The 16,700-nt window shown below is 36.3% G+C and overlaps 4 protein-coding genes and 1 long non-coding RNA gene across 5 annotated transcripts; 4 read left to right on the plus strand and 1 right to left on the minus strand.

The window, feature by feature from the left end:
* The first annotated feature begins 7,471 nt into the window (after positions 1-7,471).
* On the plus strand, positions 7,472-9,424 carry LOC142228776 (protein YIPF5 homolog). The gene is made up of 5 exons (XM_075299287.1): positions 7,472-7,654; positions 7,726-7,969; positions 8,043-8,153; positions 8,214-8,398; positions 9,182-9,424. Exons 1-5 carry the CDS (start codon positions 7,569-7,571, stop codon positions 9,342-9,344), a joined length of 789 nt encoding a protein of 262 aa, XP_075155402.1. The 5' UTR covers positions 7,472-7,568; the 3' UTR covers positions 9,345-9,424.
* LOC142228778 (INO80 complex subunit C-like) lies at positions 9,408-10,158 on the minus strand. Its single transcript, XM_075299288.1, has 2 exons — positions 9,843-10,158; positions 9,408-9,789 (listed from the first exon to the last, which is right to left on the minus strand). Exons 1-2 carry the CDS (start codon positions 10,087-10,089, stop codon positions 9,590-9,592), a joined length of 447 nt encoding a protein of 148 aa, XP_075155403.1. The 5' UTR covers positions 10,090-10,158; the 3' UTR covers positions 9,408-9,589.
* A 151-nt stretch (positions 10,159-10,309) lies between these two features.
* Positions 10,310-11,071, plus strand: LOC142230971 (rhythmically expressed gene 2 protein-like). The gene has a single exon (XM_075301589.1). It carries the CDS (start codon positions 10,310-10,312, stop codon positions 11,069-11,071), a length of 762 nt encoding a protein of 253 aa, XP_075157704.1.
* Positions 11,072-13,061: 1,990 nt separating this feature from the next.
* On the plus strand, positions 13,062-13,559 carry LOC142228276 (uncharacterized). The gene is made up of 2 exons (XR_012720118.1): positions 13,062-13,303; positions 13,371-13,559. It is a non-coding gene; the product is annotated as an uncharacterized LOC142228276 (long non-coding RNA).
* Positions 13,560-14,305: 746 nt separating this feature from the next.
* LOC142229440 (large ribosomal subunit protein eL30-like) lies at positions 14,306-15,371 on the plus strand. The gene is made up of 4 exons (XM_075300001.1): positions 14,306-14,389; positions 14,476-14,544; positions 14,608-14,753; positions 15,140-15,371. Exons 2-4 carry the CDS (start codon positions 14,524-14,526, stop codon positions 15,306-15,308), a joined length of 336 nt encoding a protein of 111 aa, XP_075156116.1. The 5' UTR covers positions 14,306-14,389; positions 14,476-14,523; the 3' UTR covers positions 15,309-15,371.
* The last annotated feature ends 1,329 nt before the right edge of the window (positions 15,372-16,700 follow it).

Genomic DNA, 16,700 nt, shown 5'->3' on the forward strand with positions numbered 1-16,700 from the left:
AGAAAATTTTGTCAAAATTATATTTCTATAGAAAATGTTGTCAAAATTATATTTCTGTAGAAAATTTTGTAAATTTTTTTTATGTAGAAAGCTTTGTCAAAATTTTATTTTTATAGAAATTTTTGTCAAAATTTTATTTCTGTAGAAAATTTTGTAAATTTTTTTAAGCTTAAAGTAATTTGATTCGGTGGCTCCGCATTTTTGTTAAATCGAATGAATGTGGAGGCTTCTTTTTTGGTATGTTTTTTTTTGTATGTTTTTTTTTGGTATGCGGTTTTTTGCTATGGGTTTTTTTGGAACCGTTTTTTTTTTTGGTATGGGTTTTTGGAACCGTTTTTTAGTATGCTGTATGTGGTTTTTTGGTATACGGTTTTTTGGTATACAAGTTCTAATAAACAAGGGCAATACTATATCGTATTAGTTAATCAAAATATCTTAAATTTATTTTGACATATAGCTAAAATATAATTTTGCACATATAAATATTTTCTATTACTAAAAATTTAAGCATGTATTTTCTGTCAAAGCAAACGTTATGTAAAGATTTGGTTTATGTATTTTAGTAACGTACAAAAGTGTATATAAAATAAGAAAAAATGTTCTCAATAAAAGTTCTTTATAAAACTAGAACATAAATATACACGTTGCACATACAACAGGTTGGCTGATAAGTCCCCGGTCTGACACGTAGATGGCGTCGCTAGTATTAAATGCATATTATTTTTATATAGTACCAACCTTCAAATGATTCGTGTCAAAATTTGACGTCTGTAAGTCAATTAGTTTGTGAGATAGAGCGTCTTTTGTGAAGCAACTTTTGTTATTATGAAAAAATGGAAAGAAAGGAATTTCGTATTTTGATAAAATACTGTTTTCTGAAGGGAAAAATACGGTGGAAGCAAAAAATTGGCTTGATAATGAGTTTCCGAACTCTTCCCCAGGGAAATCAACAATAATTGATTGGTATGCAAAATTCAAGCATGGTGAAATGAGCACGGAGGATGGTGAACGCAGTGGACGCCCGAAAGAGGTGGTTACCGACGAAAACATCAAAAAAAATCACAAAATGATTTTAAATGACGGTAAAATGAAGTTGATCGAGCTAGCAGAGGCCTTAAAAATATCAAAGGAACGTGTTGGTCATATCATTCATCAATATTTGGATATGCGGAAGCTCTGTGCAAAATGGGTGTAGCGCGAGCTCACATTTGACCAAAAACAACAACGTGTTGATGATTCTGAGCGGCGTTCGCAGCTGTTAACTCGTAATACACACGAGTTTTTCCGTCGATATGTGACAATGGATGAAGGTTAGGTTAGGTTAAAGTGGCAGCCCGATTAAGATTCAGGCTCACTTAGACTATTCAGTCCATTGTGATACCACATTAACTAAAAGTACCTATTACATATGGGCACTTCTAGTTTTAACCGCTGAACCTTCTTGATTATTTTTCTTTGTTGAACCAACCAGATTGTTCCAAAAACATTAGCAGACTGCTTAAGTTAACGTTTTCCAGATCCGCCAGTAATCTGAAGCTATATGCTCCTAAAAGTTGCTGGCGCTTTACACAAAATGCAGGACACTCACACAAGAGGTGTTTAATTGATTCTTTTTCCTCCGCATCATGACAGCTCATACAATAGTCATTATACTTCGCGCCAATAGTTTTTGCAAAATCTCCTATCAGGCAGCGACCCGTTATAGCAGATATCAGGAGTGATATCTGACGTCTCGAGAACATTAGCATATCTAGTGTGCGGTTTAAGTTGAAATGGGGCCATATTTGCTTGGTGTCGTTACAACCCTTGCAATTCTCCCATCGAACATTTGCCATCATAACAGCCTTCTCACGCAGCATGAGCTTGCAGGTAGCTAGGGGCATACCAACAAATTCTAGTTCCCCTGGAATATGTAAGGTAGTCCCTAGCCTTGCCAACTCATCGGCTTCGCAGTTCCCCGGTATGTTCCTATGGCCCATATTAGGTGAATATTGTACTGCTCAGCCATCTCATTGAGAGATTTGCGGCAATCGATGGCCGTTTTCGAGTTGAGGAACACAGAGTCCAAGGATTTTATTGCAGGTTGACTGTCTGAGTATATATTAATGCCCACATTTTTTGGAACATTACTTCTCAGCCAATTCGCCACCTCTCTTATTGCTAATATTTCAGCCTGAAAAACACTACAGTGATTAGGTAATCTTTTCGCTATTTGAAGTTCCAAATCATTAGAATATACTCCGAAACCCACTTGTCCATCCAATTTGGAGCCATCCGTGTAGAAATCTATATATTCTTTATTCCCCGGGGTCTGTGTGCACCACGCCTCACTGTTGGGGATTAGAGTCTCAAACTTTTTGTCGAAAAGTGGACTCGCCAAAGTGTAATCCACTACGTTAGGCACATCTGACATTGTTTTGAGGACAGAACTGTGACCGTAACCTTTTTCCGACCACAGCGATAGTTCGCGCAACCGCACAGCCGTTGTTGCAGCTGACTGTTTGGCCAAAATGTCTAAAGGCAATAGATGCAGCATGACATTAAGGGAATTTGTTCCTGTCTTGCTGAATGCGCCTGAAATACACAAACACGCCATACGCTGAACTTTATCTAAACCAGTCGGTTTCTGAAGTGCCGGCCACCAGACTACAACACCATATAGCATTATAGGTCTAACCACTGCCGTGTATAGCCAATGCACAATTTTTGGTTTTAGTCCCCACTTTTTTCCTATTGACTTTTTGCACGAGTACAAAGCTACAGTTGCCTTCCTCGCCCTTTCTTCAATATTAAGCTTAAAGTTCAGCTTCCTGTCCAAAATAACGCCAAGGTATTTTGCACAATCACCAAAGGGAATTTCAATACCCCCTAAGGAAATAGGCCTAACCGTGGGAGTTTTGCGATCTTTGCAGTACATGACTAATTCTGTCTTTGCGGGATTTACCCCAAGACCATTGTCTTTCGCCCATTTTTCAGTCATCCGGAGGGCCCTCTGAATAATATCTCTGATTGTGGATGGGAATTTTCCCCTGACTGCCAGAGCTACATCATCTGCGTATGCCACCACTTTTATCCTTTCTTTTTCTAGAGTAACCAGAAGGCTATTTATAGCAACATTCCAAAGAAGAGGTGATAGAACTCCTCCTTGGGGAGTGCCTCTGTTCACATACTTTTGTATGTTTGCTTGTCCTAGTGTGACTGAAATACGTCTCTTCATTAGCAGTTCGTCTAACAGCCTGAGTATACATGGATCAACATTCAGAGTTGTCAGTCCATTTAATATCGAGCTCGGATGGACATTATTGAACGCCCCTTCGATGTCTAGAAACGCCACGATTGTGTATTCTTTGGCAGATAGTGAGCTTTCAATAAAGCTGACTAGTTCATGTAGTGCGGTCTCAGTAGACCTGCCCTTCGAGTATGCATGCCGTCGTTTCGAGAACAAACTTGAATCGATGCTAGTTCTAAGATAAATATCTATCATCCTCTCCAGAGTCTTAAGTAGGAATGAGGATAAGCTGATTGGTCGGAAATCCTTCGCCCTCGAGTGAGAGGCTTTTCCCGCTTTAGGTATGAAGACGACTTTTGTTTCCCTCCACTTTCCTGGGATATATGATAAGTTGATACATCCTTTATATATCACCGACAACCAGGGGATAATTTTGTCAGTTACAGCTTGTAACTCCGCCGGAGTAATTCCATCAGGTCCAGGGGATTTGAATGGTCCAAAGCTATTTAGCGCCCATCTTATACTAGTTTCCGATACAATTTCCTCGACAGGAAACGACCGCTGAGCAACTGTGGCACCGCCAGTACATGGTTCAACCGTCTGATTTCCAGGAAAATGTGTGTCCAATAGTACCTCCAGCGTCTCCTCACTGGACGTTGTCCAATTGCCCTCCGATGATTTAATGAAACCTGGAGCGGAGTTGGTGGATGCTAGAACCTTCCGTAGTGTGGAAGCCTCGGACGTATTCTCAATACTGCTGCAGTAAGCATTCCAAGAGTTATGCTGAGCCTTTCTCAGTTCTCGCTTGTATCCTCTCAGAATCTTCTTGTAAGCGTCCCAGTCCTCAGAAGCTCTGGTGGACTTTGCCTTATTAAAGAGCTTCCTGCACGATTTCCTCATATTACTTAATTCCGTAGACCACCATGGTGGTCGATGTTTCCCCCTTGGCTTTCCTCTAGGGCATGCAGCTTTCAGTGATATGTTGAAGGCCTTAGTAATCCGCTCCACTGCGTATTCGATATCTTGCACATTTCTCATATTTGTCTCTGTTATTTCCGGTATCATCATATTGAACGAATCCCTATACCTATTCCAGTCAGCTTTCCTAACATTTGGCGGAAATATGATCTTGGTGATATGAACATCAAATTTGAAACTGATGTAGCGATGATCTGAGAAGCTGTGTTCACTTAAAACCTGCCACTCAGATATCATTTCATTCAGTTCTTGCGAGGCCAAGGTGATGTCCAAAACCTCTTGCCTGTTTTTAGTGACAAAGGTTGGGACATCTCCCTTGTTGCAAACTACCAGATTAGTACGCAAAATAAACTCTATTAGCGACTCTCCCCTTGCATTAGTATCACTACTTCCCCATATACTATGATGTGCATTCCCATCGCATCCCATAATGAGTTTCGTCTTTGTTTTCCGTGACTCCTCCACTAAGGTCTTAACGGCATATGGAGGCATCTCCCTGTCATGTCCCATGTAGACCGAAGATACCCAATATTTTTGCATTTGGCTATTTCTAAACTGGCAACGACAGTGTCTGTATTGCACATTGAAGGAAGCAGAAACAAGTTGAGCTCGTTTTTAGCAATTATACAGGCTCGATTTACATCATTACCACTATACTGCAATAGTTTGAACCCCGGAGTACTTAATTCACATATTTTGTTTTTATAAACATATGGTTCTTGAATAAGAACTATATCTACAATGATGAAGATTTATCTGGAGGATCCGTAGGACCATCGAGATTTTCAACAACCGTCACATCAGCCGCTTCAATCGAGTCATCAAGAATGTCCTCTTCAGAGATATCGGTGACTCTCGCAATAACCATAGGTTCAACTTTGGTGAGTTCTGAGGCAGTAGAAGCCTCCTCACGCATACGGTATCTATCCATGTCTTCAAATGTCTTGGTATCCCCCTCGACTTCGCAAGAGGATCCGCTTACTTCTGATTCAGACAGAGGCTTGTCCATTTCTGAATCCTTTAGCTGATCGTTTTTATACACCTTCATTTGGATATAATGAAAGCCATAACATACACGGCCCTGGGACTTTGCTAGATGTGGCAAAGACTGAGTGTTCAATATAAACACTGCATGCCGTCTTGGCCCATCCACTTCATCCAAACGGCCAACCTTCCAATCAGCTGTTGGAAGATCTGGATTGCATTGTTTCAGTCTATTTAAAATAGATTCAGGGTCAGGAGGGTTTGCAGGTATCCACGCATGTGCTCTTGGTCTAGCCGGTATGTCTTTCTTCTCGACTAACTCTAGAGCAGCTCCTTCCCAAACTTCACCAATTAGTATCAGAGCAGCTTTAAAACATTCTATAGACCTCTGGTCCTCAAATGCGACTAGCTTAAATCGTCCTTGATACCAACCAGCCTCTTGGTGTCGAGGATCTGGGCCGGGAAACTTTTCCAGCACCTGTGAGTAGACGCCAGACAAAGCATTCTCAATTTCCCCCCATTTTTGCTTTGGAACCATACCGTCCAATGCTCCTTTATTAATGATAGCCATCACAAGGCTGTCTTTAGCAACTGAGGCAAACGATCGTTGATCCCTTTTGGAGGATGGCAGCTCATCCGGTGATCGTTCCCTTTTTCCAGCCTCAAGAATTCCTTGAGCCCATTTTAAGGAATCGCTTTGTTTAGCCGACAACGTGCTTGGGTCGACTGATCCTACTTTCTTTAGGATAAACAAAGCATTTCTGCGTTCTTTGAATCTCTTTCGTGAGGGATTACCTCCTTTTGATGCCGTTACCTTGGAAAAGGTCCGACTTGTCAAATTGTCGCCACCTGTCGACCCGTCTACAGGTCGACTAATTGGGCCTAACTCTTGGTCATTGCCCAAATCTATAACTCCAGTCGATACTCGTCCACTGGGCCCTGAAGTTAGCAACCCAGTGGATGTCTTTGAATTTCTCTGCATGGTGGCCTAATATCCCACCACACTTGAAATTCGTAGTAGGTACTTATTACGATGATTTTATCCGCTATTAAAAAAACACGTCCGTTCCGTTCGACGGTTGAAATAAGAAGACAATGGATGAAACATGGCTCCATCACTACACTCCTGAGTCCAATCGACAGTTGGCTGAGTGGACAGCGACCGGGGAACCGTCTCCAAAGCGTGGAAAGACTTACAAGTCCGCTGGCAAAGTAATGGCCTCTGTTTTTTGGGATGCGCATGGAATAATTTTTATCGATTATCTTGAGAAGGGAAAAACCATCAACAGTGACTATTATATGGCCTTATTGGAGCGTTTGAATGTCGAAATCGCGGCAAAACGGCCCCATATGAAGAAGAAAAAAGTGTTCTGCCACCAAGATAACGCACCGTGCCACAAGTCATTGAGAACGATGGCAAAAATTCATGAATTGGGCTTCGAATTGGTTCCCCACCCACCGTATTCTCCAGATCTGGCCCCCAACGACTTTTTCTTGTTCTCAGACCTCTAAAGGATGCTCGCAGGGAAAAAATTTGGCTGCAATGAAGAGGTGATTGCCGAAACTGAGGCCTATTTTGAGGCAAAACCGAAGGAGTACTACCAAAATGGTATCAAAAAATTGGAAGGTCGTTATAATCGTTGTATCGCTCTTGAAGGGAACTATGTTGAATAATAAAAACGAATTTTGAAAAAAAAATGTGTTTTTCTTTGTAAAGGTAAGTACTATGTTCGCTTTTCGCGTTGAAATTTTCGTGGTTACTTTATTAAAACAGTTCAATATAAAGCAGACAAATCAACACAATTGATGCGTGGTTTCTTGTTCCTCTAGATTTCGGCAAGACTTTACAGGAATAAGTTTGTTTTTATTTATAATTTTGATTATTTAAGGAAAAGTAATCGCGAAAATAAAGTGGTTTTCAACTCGAAAACCGAACATAGTACCTACCCTTAGGCCGGGGTCTTATCAGCCAACCTGTTAATTTTTTACGGGGGTAAATATGGTAGGTGACTAGTATGGACGGTGTTGAGTGAAACTTCACTCAGGTGTACACCTCTAATTTTAAGTAGAGCCAAACGCATTTGTATGAAAGCGCAATTCAAAATCTCGCAAAAGCAAGGAATTTATAATAGCTCAATCAATATAATGTTATTCCTTTAATAAAATCTATCGCAAATCATACATGCACATTACACGATACGCGAACAGAGCCTGTTTAGACACTTTTTTAATTAGGTTGCAAACACAAGGCGTATTTACACATATTGCTGACATGACAGATTAGTAAATTGATTACTAGTTCTCATTCGTGGTTGGGTATTTTTATTTTCTTTGAAAGTCTTCGGTTAATAATTAATATCTGTAATCTAAAAAAATAATGGCGAACTTTGGTGGTTCCAATGACTTTTATCCGTCTGGTGATAACTCCTATAATTTCGATATGCCAGAATTTGACCAGGAATTGTAAGAGCCATATAGTGTCTTTGATACCAGTTGCCCACTTTAAATGATGAAATATCTTTTATTATTGACAGAAATTTTCAAAATTTTGAAAATACCCAAACTTCAGTTCCTCCAAACTATGATTTAAATTATGGTAATACCAACAACAGTAGCATGAGCTCTTTCTATGATCCCAATGCGTATGCTGCTCCAAATCCGTATGATCAAAATGATAAAGGTTTCAAGACAGGAGGAGGCGGTGTCGGTAATGAGTTTGAAGACGAACCACCATTACTGGAGGAGTTAGGTATTAACCCAAATCACATTTTTCAAAAGGTAATGACAAAGTAGAAGGTAATTTGATGTTAACTGGTAATGTTTATCCACCTAATTTTATCCAAATCTTTAGACATTGGCTGTTCTTAATCCAATGCGTGGTGCAGATCAACATATACTTCAAGATACAGACATGGCCGGTCCACTTGTCTTTTGCTTAGCACTTGGTGGATTTTTGCTATTGGTTCGTAAAGATAACATTTATTTAGCAGACAAAAACATTTACTTTTTTTCCGTATTTTAGAGTGGAAAAGTAACATTCTCCTACATATATGGGATCGGTGTAATGGGAAGCATTGCATTTTATTGCTTACTCAGTTTAATGGCATCACAAGCGAATGTTACCTTTGGTTCAGTGGTTTCCGTTTTAGGCTACTGTTTACTACCTATGGTGGTCCTATCAGGAGTTAATGTTTTAATAACTATACAGTAAGTAGTGGGATCATTAGAGATCCACGTTATTTGTTCTACAAGTTTATTTTGCTACATGACCGTTGAAAATGTTTAAATTTGTGGGTAAATATTTATCCGTCTGCCCAATTACCCAAGTTAGTGGGAAACCAAGCTACAGATATACTAAAGAAATTATTTGTAGTTCAGCGTTGAAGATGAAAGATTTTATTTTCAACACTTTTTAGCGACTTTATATGAGAAACTTTTTTCCATTGCGAACTCTTCGACCATACAGATAGAGATATACAAATTAAAAATACTATTAAAATAAACTAAAACAATTTCCATGGAGCGGTTCTGCCAATGCATTAAAAAATTAAAACTTACTGAATTGGTATTAAAGAATAGTTTTCGTAATGCTAAAAAGAAATATGACCATTAACAGTTCTAGATATTTTGTTTGTTTTTTGTTAAAATATCATTCGAGCGTTGCTTCTTTTTTGTTTTTGGTATATATCAGATCGATGCATTCTGTCCATAGCGATACCAAAAGTGGTGAAATTCTTCCTTATCAATGAGCTGCTATATGTCAACTCAATGATAATTCCTTTTTTAAACCGAGTCCTACCTTCAATGCACAGTTAAAGAAAAGTAAGGACTCCAAGATCGCAACAAAAGTTACCAAATGAACAAAATTAAAAAAATCAATCTAAAATAAAATACAAATATTATTTAGACTTTTTCCCTTGACTGTGTGGAAATTTAGAATTCTTTTCAACTTTCAACATTTTAATTTTAAACAACCATTGATATTTTCAGGGGAACAATTGGTTTAATTGTAGCTGGAGTATGCATTTTTTGGTGTTCATTATCGGCTTCAAAGCTCTTTGTAACGGCCTATTCCATGGATCACCAACAGATATTGATTGCTTATCCCTGTGCGCTTCTGTATGGAGTTTTTGCATTAATAACGATTTTCTAAGTAGAGGTTAAATTAAAAACAATATGTAAAAAAATTTTGAAGATATTTTAAATAAACAAATCATTTCGAATATGTAAAAATTGTTTATTCTACTAAAGGACTTCTTGGATAAGCATTAGTTTTCCATGCTTAGGCAAAAGTTTGGAAAACAAAAGTTTTTTGCATTGTTCGAACACCTCAGCAATACCGATGGTACTTTCAGTAAAGTAATGCCTACATATGAAATACGTTCATTGCTCAACCATTTAACCTACAATATTTGTTGCTCCTCTAAGGGCTAAGTAGCCCTGTATAATGTCAGATGGTAAAGTACGAATGATCCGAAATTCTTCAGCGTTGTGATAGTGCAGTTTTGTCTGTGGATCGGTGTAAGGCGCTTCCAAGCCCGAGATATCGGAATATTTTTTGGGTGGCTTTAGTGATGGAGGGGCATTAAGTGAATTGTCTGCAGAAAAGTGGGTTAGTACTAACTAAGATAGAGATATTAGGAGATCTTACATAAAACTACGTCGTCAGGCCATGGAAGTGATCGCTCCTGTGTAAGAATTTGTTTTAATGACTTCCAAACAAATTTCTTTCCTCCTGCTTCAATGTAGCTATACTTTGGATTTTTACACAATATTTTCGGGCGCTGTTGGACAGTTGATGACGACAATGGTGTGTTTCCTGAATCAACCTTTTCTGATAAAATAGTGTCAGCATCTGTTTTATGTTTTTTATTTGGTACTTCTTCTTCTTGAGACATCTTATATGTTTTTAATCCTGAAGATGTTTGTTTATCAAAAATAATTTATGCGGTGTAAGATCGTCGCAACTGTAATCATATGTTAGCCGTCAAATTCCTTAATGTCAAAACGGCTTTAAAGAACTTACCAAATAAATAAACAATTGTAAAAACGAGCAACACAAAGGCTTTCATAATACATTTAGTTTTAAAACAGACATATTCTTGGGAATAAAATATCATGTCCAATTCCAAGTTTGCATCAAATTTGAAACGTTTCCGTTTAGTGACATTCGATATAACAGACACATTAGTTCGTTTTAGTAGACCACCTGCAATACAATATGCAAAGACAGCATATTCTTTAGGAATTACCGAAATCGATCAAGTGACCATGGAACAATGTTTCAAACGAGAATTCAAAGCAATGAATAAGCTACATCCGAATTGGGGATATAATACACCAAACTTCACGTGGCAGCAATGGTGGTCAACGCTTGTTTCCAATATTTTCCATTGTGTGAAACCTGATATTGAGCCTGATAAACTTAAAGAGCTGACAAAGAATTTAATTCGCATATATCGTACGAGCGAGTGTTATCGTCACATCGAAGGTGGTCAACAACTTGTGGATAGAGTACGTAGTACTGGCAAAAAAGTGGGTGTAATATCCAATTTTGATCCCAGCCTCAAAAAAGTTTTAGAAGAAGTAAACCTGGCTGAGAAATTCGATTTCATATTGACTTCTTATGACGTTGGTTCTTCAAAACCTAACAAAGAAATTTATGATGCAGGTTTAGCAATTAGTAAATGTTCTTCAGACGAAGCGTTACATATAGGAAATATGTATTCAATGGACTACGAGGGTGCTCGAAATGCAGGCTGGTCCAGCATTCTGATTACTTCGAACGAAAATGATATTAGAAAAACTCTCCCAACTCAAGGCTATCGTAATATTAAGGACTTGTTGAATGCCTTAGACAATGATGTTATAGAATGGTAGTAAATTAAGACAACGAACTGTATTTCGCATTTTTTGCTTAAATTTTGAATAGTATATGTATTTTAGATTGTGCCATGAATACTGTAGATAAGGTATGAAAACGCAATAAAATAATTACAGCACATATGTGTTGGAAAATATTTCGAGTGTAGACAATAAGACAATATTTATAAAAAAGTAAAGCAGATCTGTAAATGATAAGGGCAATGTTCTTTAAACATAATATTGACAAATATTCAAGCATGTTCCTTCTAAATTTCTGTAGACTTATAATACAACAGCAGAGGGAAATAATTTATAACTCCACAGCATTTCAAAATTCCATTTCATCGTCGTTGCCACCACAGATTCGTAAGTGGCACTACAACAATCGCCAACTGTGATGTGGGAAATGTATCAAAAAGTACGAAATATATATGAAAGTATTTTGCCATCACTATTGTTACAAGAGATATTTTATATTTTGTAAAACACCAAGCGCAACTAACTTATTACAATTTATTTAAATAAACACGAAAATGAAGTGCTGAAAACATAGTTATTACGCTTAAAATTGTGAAAGGTATATTGGTGAACAATTGTCGACTTTCCAGATGGAATAAAGTGATAGTTTTTCAGATATTTTTCCAGACACGCCGCCTTCATCAAGAATAAACATTGATAGACGCTGGAGCATCAACCGAATATAGCAGAATTGCAACTTATAAATCAACATAAATTCTTTGTTAAGGCATTATGTTCAATGTGTTTTTATTCGTATGTTATACCTAGAATAATTTATAAAAGATTTTTTTATTAATAAACATCTAAACAATCGTATTTTACTTGACCACAATAATTCTTTCATAACTATCATAAAATGCACTTTTTCCAATAGTTTGAAGAAGCTCTTATTGGCGTCGTTCTAAATTTATCTAAAAAGGCACCTAATAATTGCACTCATGTGATACTTAACTTGGCGTGGTACAACTTCTCAATAGTGACGGCACTTTTGCGAGTTTTGGATATCGTATACGACTGTTTTCGACGTGGTGGGGATTCTCAGAAGTGCCGTCAAATTCAAAAAACGTTAGCAGGATTATATTTTCATTTAAGAAAACGTTAACTTTCTCTATATGCATATTTTTATGCTCTTGTAGACTTTTTTTATAAAATATGATGTTTCGTCAAATGTATAGAATTACTTTGTTTTGTCAAAATTCCAAAGAAATAAATTCATATTCGATAAAATTAAATCTAATATAAATAATATGAAAATTAAAGCAACACAAAAAAATCACGAAATTTTTTCCAATAAGTCTTAATTGAGTTTTAAAAAAATATTCAATTAAAATTTTAATTGGATCACTTAATTTTTAATTCACTTTCAGTTAATTTTTTTAACTGATGCTATTCAATTAAAAAATTAATTTGACCAATTAATTTCGTGATTGGATCAGATTTTTTTTATGTGAAGTGATTAGCAAAAAAGGCTAAAATCAAAAATTAACAAAAACCATTTGCTTGTTTGGATATATATAAATACTTTTTGGCCAAAATAGAACCCCAGTTTAGGTGTTTATAAAATGAATTGTGTTCGTCATCTAGATGTCCAAGAAACTATTCCGAGAGCTCAGTTCGCATAGGGGAAAACTAAAATTTGATCACACTCTATATATAGACTTGATGTGGAATTACATACCATGCATTGAAGGAACGGTTGATTTTTGCCATTTGAGGTACTCTAACCGAGAAAAGTCAACATTTCGACTTTTTGAAAATTTGGAAAAGATGACCTTTTATACCTATCAACATTTTAAAAATTTTAAAACTTGATTTTTCGAGTATTCGACTTTTTCAAAATTTCAAAAAAAAATCTGACTTTAAAAGCTTTGAGCTGCATAATATGTAATATGAATTTTACACATTAATGTATGGAATATATCATAAAATATTTAAAAAAAATAAGAGTAGTTTTTAGTGCAGTATATACCCTGCCAGCATTTCAAAGTTCCATTTCACCCTCATCGCTACCACAGACTCGTAAATGTCACCACAACCATCGCGAACTGTGATGGGGGAAGCATATCAAAAAGTACAAAATGTACATGAAAGTATTTTGCCATCACTACTGTTAGAAGAGCCATTTTATTTTTTGTGAAAAGCCAAGCGCAACCACTTGTTATATTTTATTTAAATAAAAACGAAAATGAAGTTCTGAAAACATAGATATTACGCTTAAAATTGTGAAAGGTATATGGTGAACAATTTTCGACTTTCCAAATAGAATAAAGTGATCGTTTTTCAAATATTTTTCCAGGCACGCTGTCTCCATCGAAAATAAACAAACTGGCTGATAGACGCTGCAATATGTAACTTGCTACTTAAAACTCAACATCATTCTTTTATTAATGCAAAAAATTATGTTAAATGTGATGACATAAACCGAAAAATGTTATATTTATAAGAAATTATAAATGTTTAATCAAATCAATAAACATCTACACAATCGTGTTTTACTTGACCACAATGATTCTTCTACAATTACCTTAAAATGCACTTTTTCTGATAGTTTGCATGGGTTCTTATTGGAGTCCTTCGAAATTGATCTAAATAGGCACCTAATAATTGCACTGATGAGAAACTTTTTCGTAGTAACTTGGAGTGGTACAACTTCTCAATAGTGACTGCGCTTTTCCGACGAGTTTTTGATGTCGTATATGATTGTTTTCGACGTAGTGGGGATTCTCAGAAGCGCCCCCAAATTCAAAAAATGTTGGCAGGGTACTAGTAATTGATAGTAAAATTTAATATTCCTTCTTACGAAAATGTATTAAGTCTCCTAACTAGCTGATTCACAATTATTTTGTTTATTTTCTGTACGCAGTCATCGCACTCAATTGCGAAGTCAAAAGACTCCATCTCGTTTTGCAGCACGTGAATTACCATGAAAATCAGTTCTTTTACTAAATGGTGTTTTATCGGACAACATCACTCATTGGCAGACGAAAAAGTGTCATCTACGGTGTGTAGACAAACTACAGCGCTGTGAATGGACTTGAGACGTCTATTGGTCTATGATTTACTCTTGGTGTTTCACAAAATATTTTTAGTGTTTTGATGCGAAATACAAATCAAAAATAAAAACAAATTTTGGCCGACTAGATATGTTCGTCGCGAAAAAGTTTTAACCTAGCCGTATTTACACCATAACACGCTTCCAATTAGTTATCCTCCCTAAATCGACAACAATGTGCAACACTGCGTTCGAAAACGTCAAAGTTTGGTCTTAATTTCCTGTAGACATCTTCTTTCTTTTTCCAGTATCCGTCATTGGAGGTGGGTGCATTTTTATTTTTGTAGTGAATTCTTTATTTATATATTGTGTTAGATAATTTCATTAAAATCGTATTTTTCTTATGCAGCACTGTAATTGATTTCATATCAATTGATTACAAATAAATAGAATAAACATGGTTGCTGTCAAGAAACAGGTAATTATTGTAAGCACGTGTTATTGCTATTCATATTTCACCCAATTTTTGTTTCTTCTGTAGAAAAAAGCCTTGGATTCCATCAACTCCAAATTGGCTTTGGTGATGAAATCTGGCAAATATTGCCTTGGCTACAAACAAACCTTGAAAACTTTGCGTCAAGGCAAAGCAAAATTGGTATTGATTGCCACCAATACACCCGCCTTGAGGTGAGAATTTTGAACATTGTGTGAATGGAACAAGTACCGTAGAATCTACATGAAAAAAAAACAATTGTGCTGTGGAACCATATGGAGTCTTGCGAGACTGAGAAGTATGTTTCCCAAATTGGCAATGAAATGAATTGTTTGATACAATCGAATATATTTTACTACCCAGTGTACGACCAAGACTTCATGGGGTTCCTGTTGCACCAGTAGTATATACGTGAGTTCTATGCTATTTTACAAATATGTAATTTCATGATGAATGTATTGTGCAGAATATTTTTTTGTTGAGACATTTTATACTAGAGACTCTTTCTGAAGAAACTTTTTTTTTTATTATGAAGTCATGTGTTTGTCGACAATATCAACAAAATGTTCTTTCATTGCAGAAAATCGGAAATTGAATACTACGCTATGTTGGCCAAGACTGAAGTTCAACATTACAGCGGCACTAACATCGATTTAGGTACTGCTTGTGGTAGATACTTCCGTGTCTGCACCATGTCTATCACCGATCCTGGAGATTCTGATATTATCCGTACTGTAGGTGAAAACTAATTGTAGAGAACAATTTTTTAATTGTATAAGTTAATAAATTCTACAAAGTCAGTTATTTGTAAATGTATTGGCTATAAATCGAAAACAAAGGGTGGGGGGAATATTCACATTGGTGGATGAACTTGTGGTGCCACGTATATATATAAGAGCATATGTGGGCACCGGGTGGAATGAAATTCCATTCGATGTCCTGTCGGTTGATTAGGTCGGAATGTAAATGTCTGAAGAACTCTCTCCGATCTTTTTCAACATTTCTGCTACATTTTGCAGTATTTCTCCAAAGCAATTTCCGAAAATTATCTTTCACAGGCAGAAAAGTACATTAACAGCCTGTTTCTGTATGTCGAATGAGCTCTATCGATCGACTGAAGCTCATAGAAACAGTTGACTTTTGGTTATAAATGCAACTGTTTTCCCCATTTCAGTCGATCGATTTAGCTCGATCGACAACATAATCGGGCTGTAATTCACAAAAAAGTCAAAATGCACAGATATATTGGAAAACGTTCTTATTTTTGTCAATGTACAAATTTTGCAAAAAAATAAACATTTGCAGATCATTTCCCTAAATTGAAACATTTCATAAAAAAAAAACAAATGTGAAGTACGAACTTAGTACCTAACCAAACTTAGTCTAATAGGGCACTAGAAACTCAAATAATTATACATTAAAAAAACGACCTCGGCCAAAAACCTGCTTAGGTCGAGCAACAGTACCACACCATAAGTTGACAGTTAAGCAGGATACTACGCTCCCGATTCCGAGGCGAACTCATATTTTTGTTATTACTTTTCTACAATCATTTTTTCACGAGAAGTTAGTATCATAATGGATAATAGAATTTTGTACCGGTTCATGTAGAATAATTCCTCCCATTTCAATTCAAATATTTATTTAATCAATTAAGCTTCATTGGACCATACATTGATAGCTTGAAGTAAACTACCGCGAAACTAAAGTATTAAATAAAATGTAAAAAAAAAAAAACAATAACTAAAACTAATGTGAATACATTATTTGTTTTATTTCATATCACAATGTTTCTACTTTCTAAAAAGTAAAGGAAATAAGATTTCCTTTACTTCTAAATTATGCTTAATAGCATGTGAAAATTTTGTGGTGTGCCTCATCACTTTGATAGTTAATAATTATAGAAGAAAAATATACAAAAACAAGTAAGGAAAGTCTAAAGTCGGGCGGGGCCGCTATATTATACCCTGCACCACTTTGTAGATCTAAATTTTCGATACAATATCACATCCGTCAAATGTGTTGGGGGCTATATATAAAGGTTTGTCCCAAATACATACATTTAAATATCACTCGATTTGGACAGAATTTGATAGACTTTTACAAAATCTATAGACTCAAAATTTAAGTTGGCTAATGCA

Source organism: Haematobia irritans, chromosome 3 (genome assembly GCF_050003625.1).
Source record: "Haematobia irritans isolate KBUSLIRL chromosome 3, ASM5000362v1, whole genome shotgun sequence".
In the NCBI taxonomy this organism is placed as follows: Eukaryota; Metazoa; Arthropoda; class Insecta; order Diptera; family Muscidae; genus Haematobia; species Haematobia irritans.

Bases quoted from the DNA above. Each gene is read 5' to 3' on its own strand.
- LOC142228776 (XM_075299287.1), top strand. From the start codon at position 7,569: ATGGCGAACTTTGGTGGTTCCAATGACTTTTATCCGTCTGGTGATAAC. The intron at 7,655-7,725 runs GTAAGAGCCATA...TATTATTGACAG, and splicing joins CCAGAATTTGACCAGGAATT to AAATTTTCAAAATTTTGAAA. The intron at 7,970-8,042 runs GTAATGACAAAG...CCAAATCTTTAG, and splicing joins CAAATCACATTTTTCAAAAG to ACATTGGCTGTTCTTAATCC.
- LOC142228778 (XM_075299288.1), bottom strand. From the start codon at position 10,089: ATGTCTCAAGAAGAAGAAGTACCAAATAAAAAACATAAAACAGATGCT. The intron at 9,790-9,842 runs GTAAGATCTCCT...ACTTTTCTGCAG, and splicing joins GCCTGACGACGTAGTTTTAT to ACAATTCACTTAATGCCCCT.
- LOC142230971 (XM_075301589.1), top strand. From the start codon at position 10,310: ATGTCCAATTCCAAGTTTGCATCAAATTTGAAACGTTTCCGTTTAGTG.
- LOC142229440 (XM_075300001.1), top strand. From the start codon at position 14,524: ATGGTTGCTGTCAAGAAACAG. The intron at 14,545-14,607 runs GTAATTATTGTA...TTTCTTCTGTAG, and splicing joins TGGTTGCTGTCAAGAAACAG to AAAAAAGCCTTGGATTCCAT. The intron at 14,754-15,139 runs GTGAGAATTTTG...CTTTCATTGCAG, and splicing joins ACCAATACACCCGCCTTGAG to AAAATCGGAAATTGAATACT.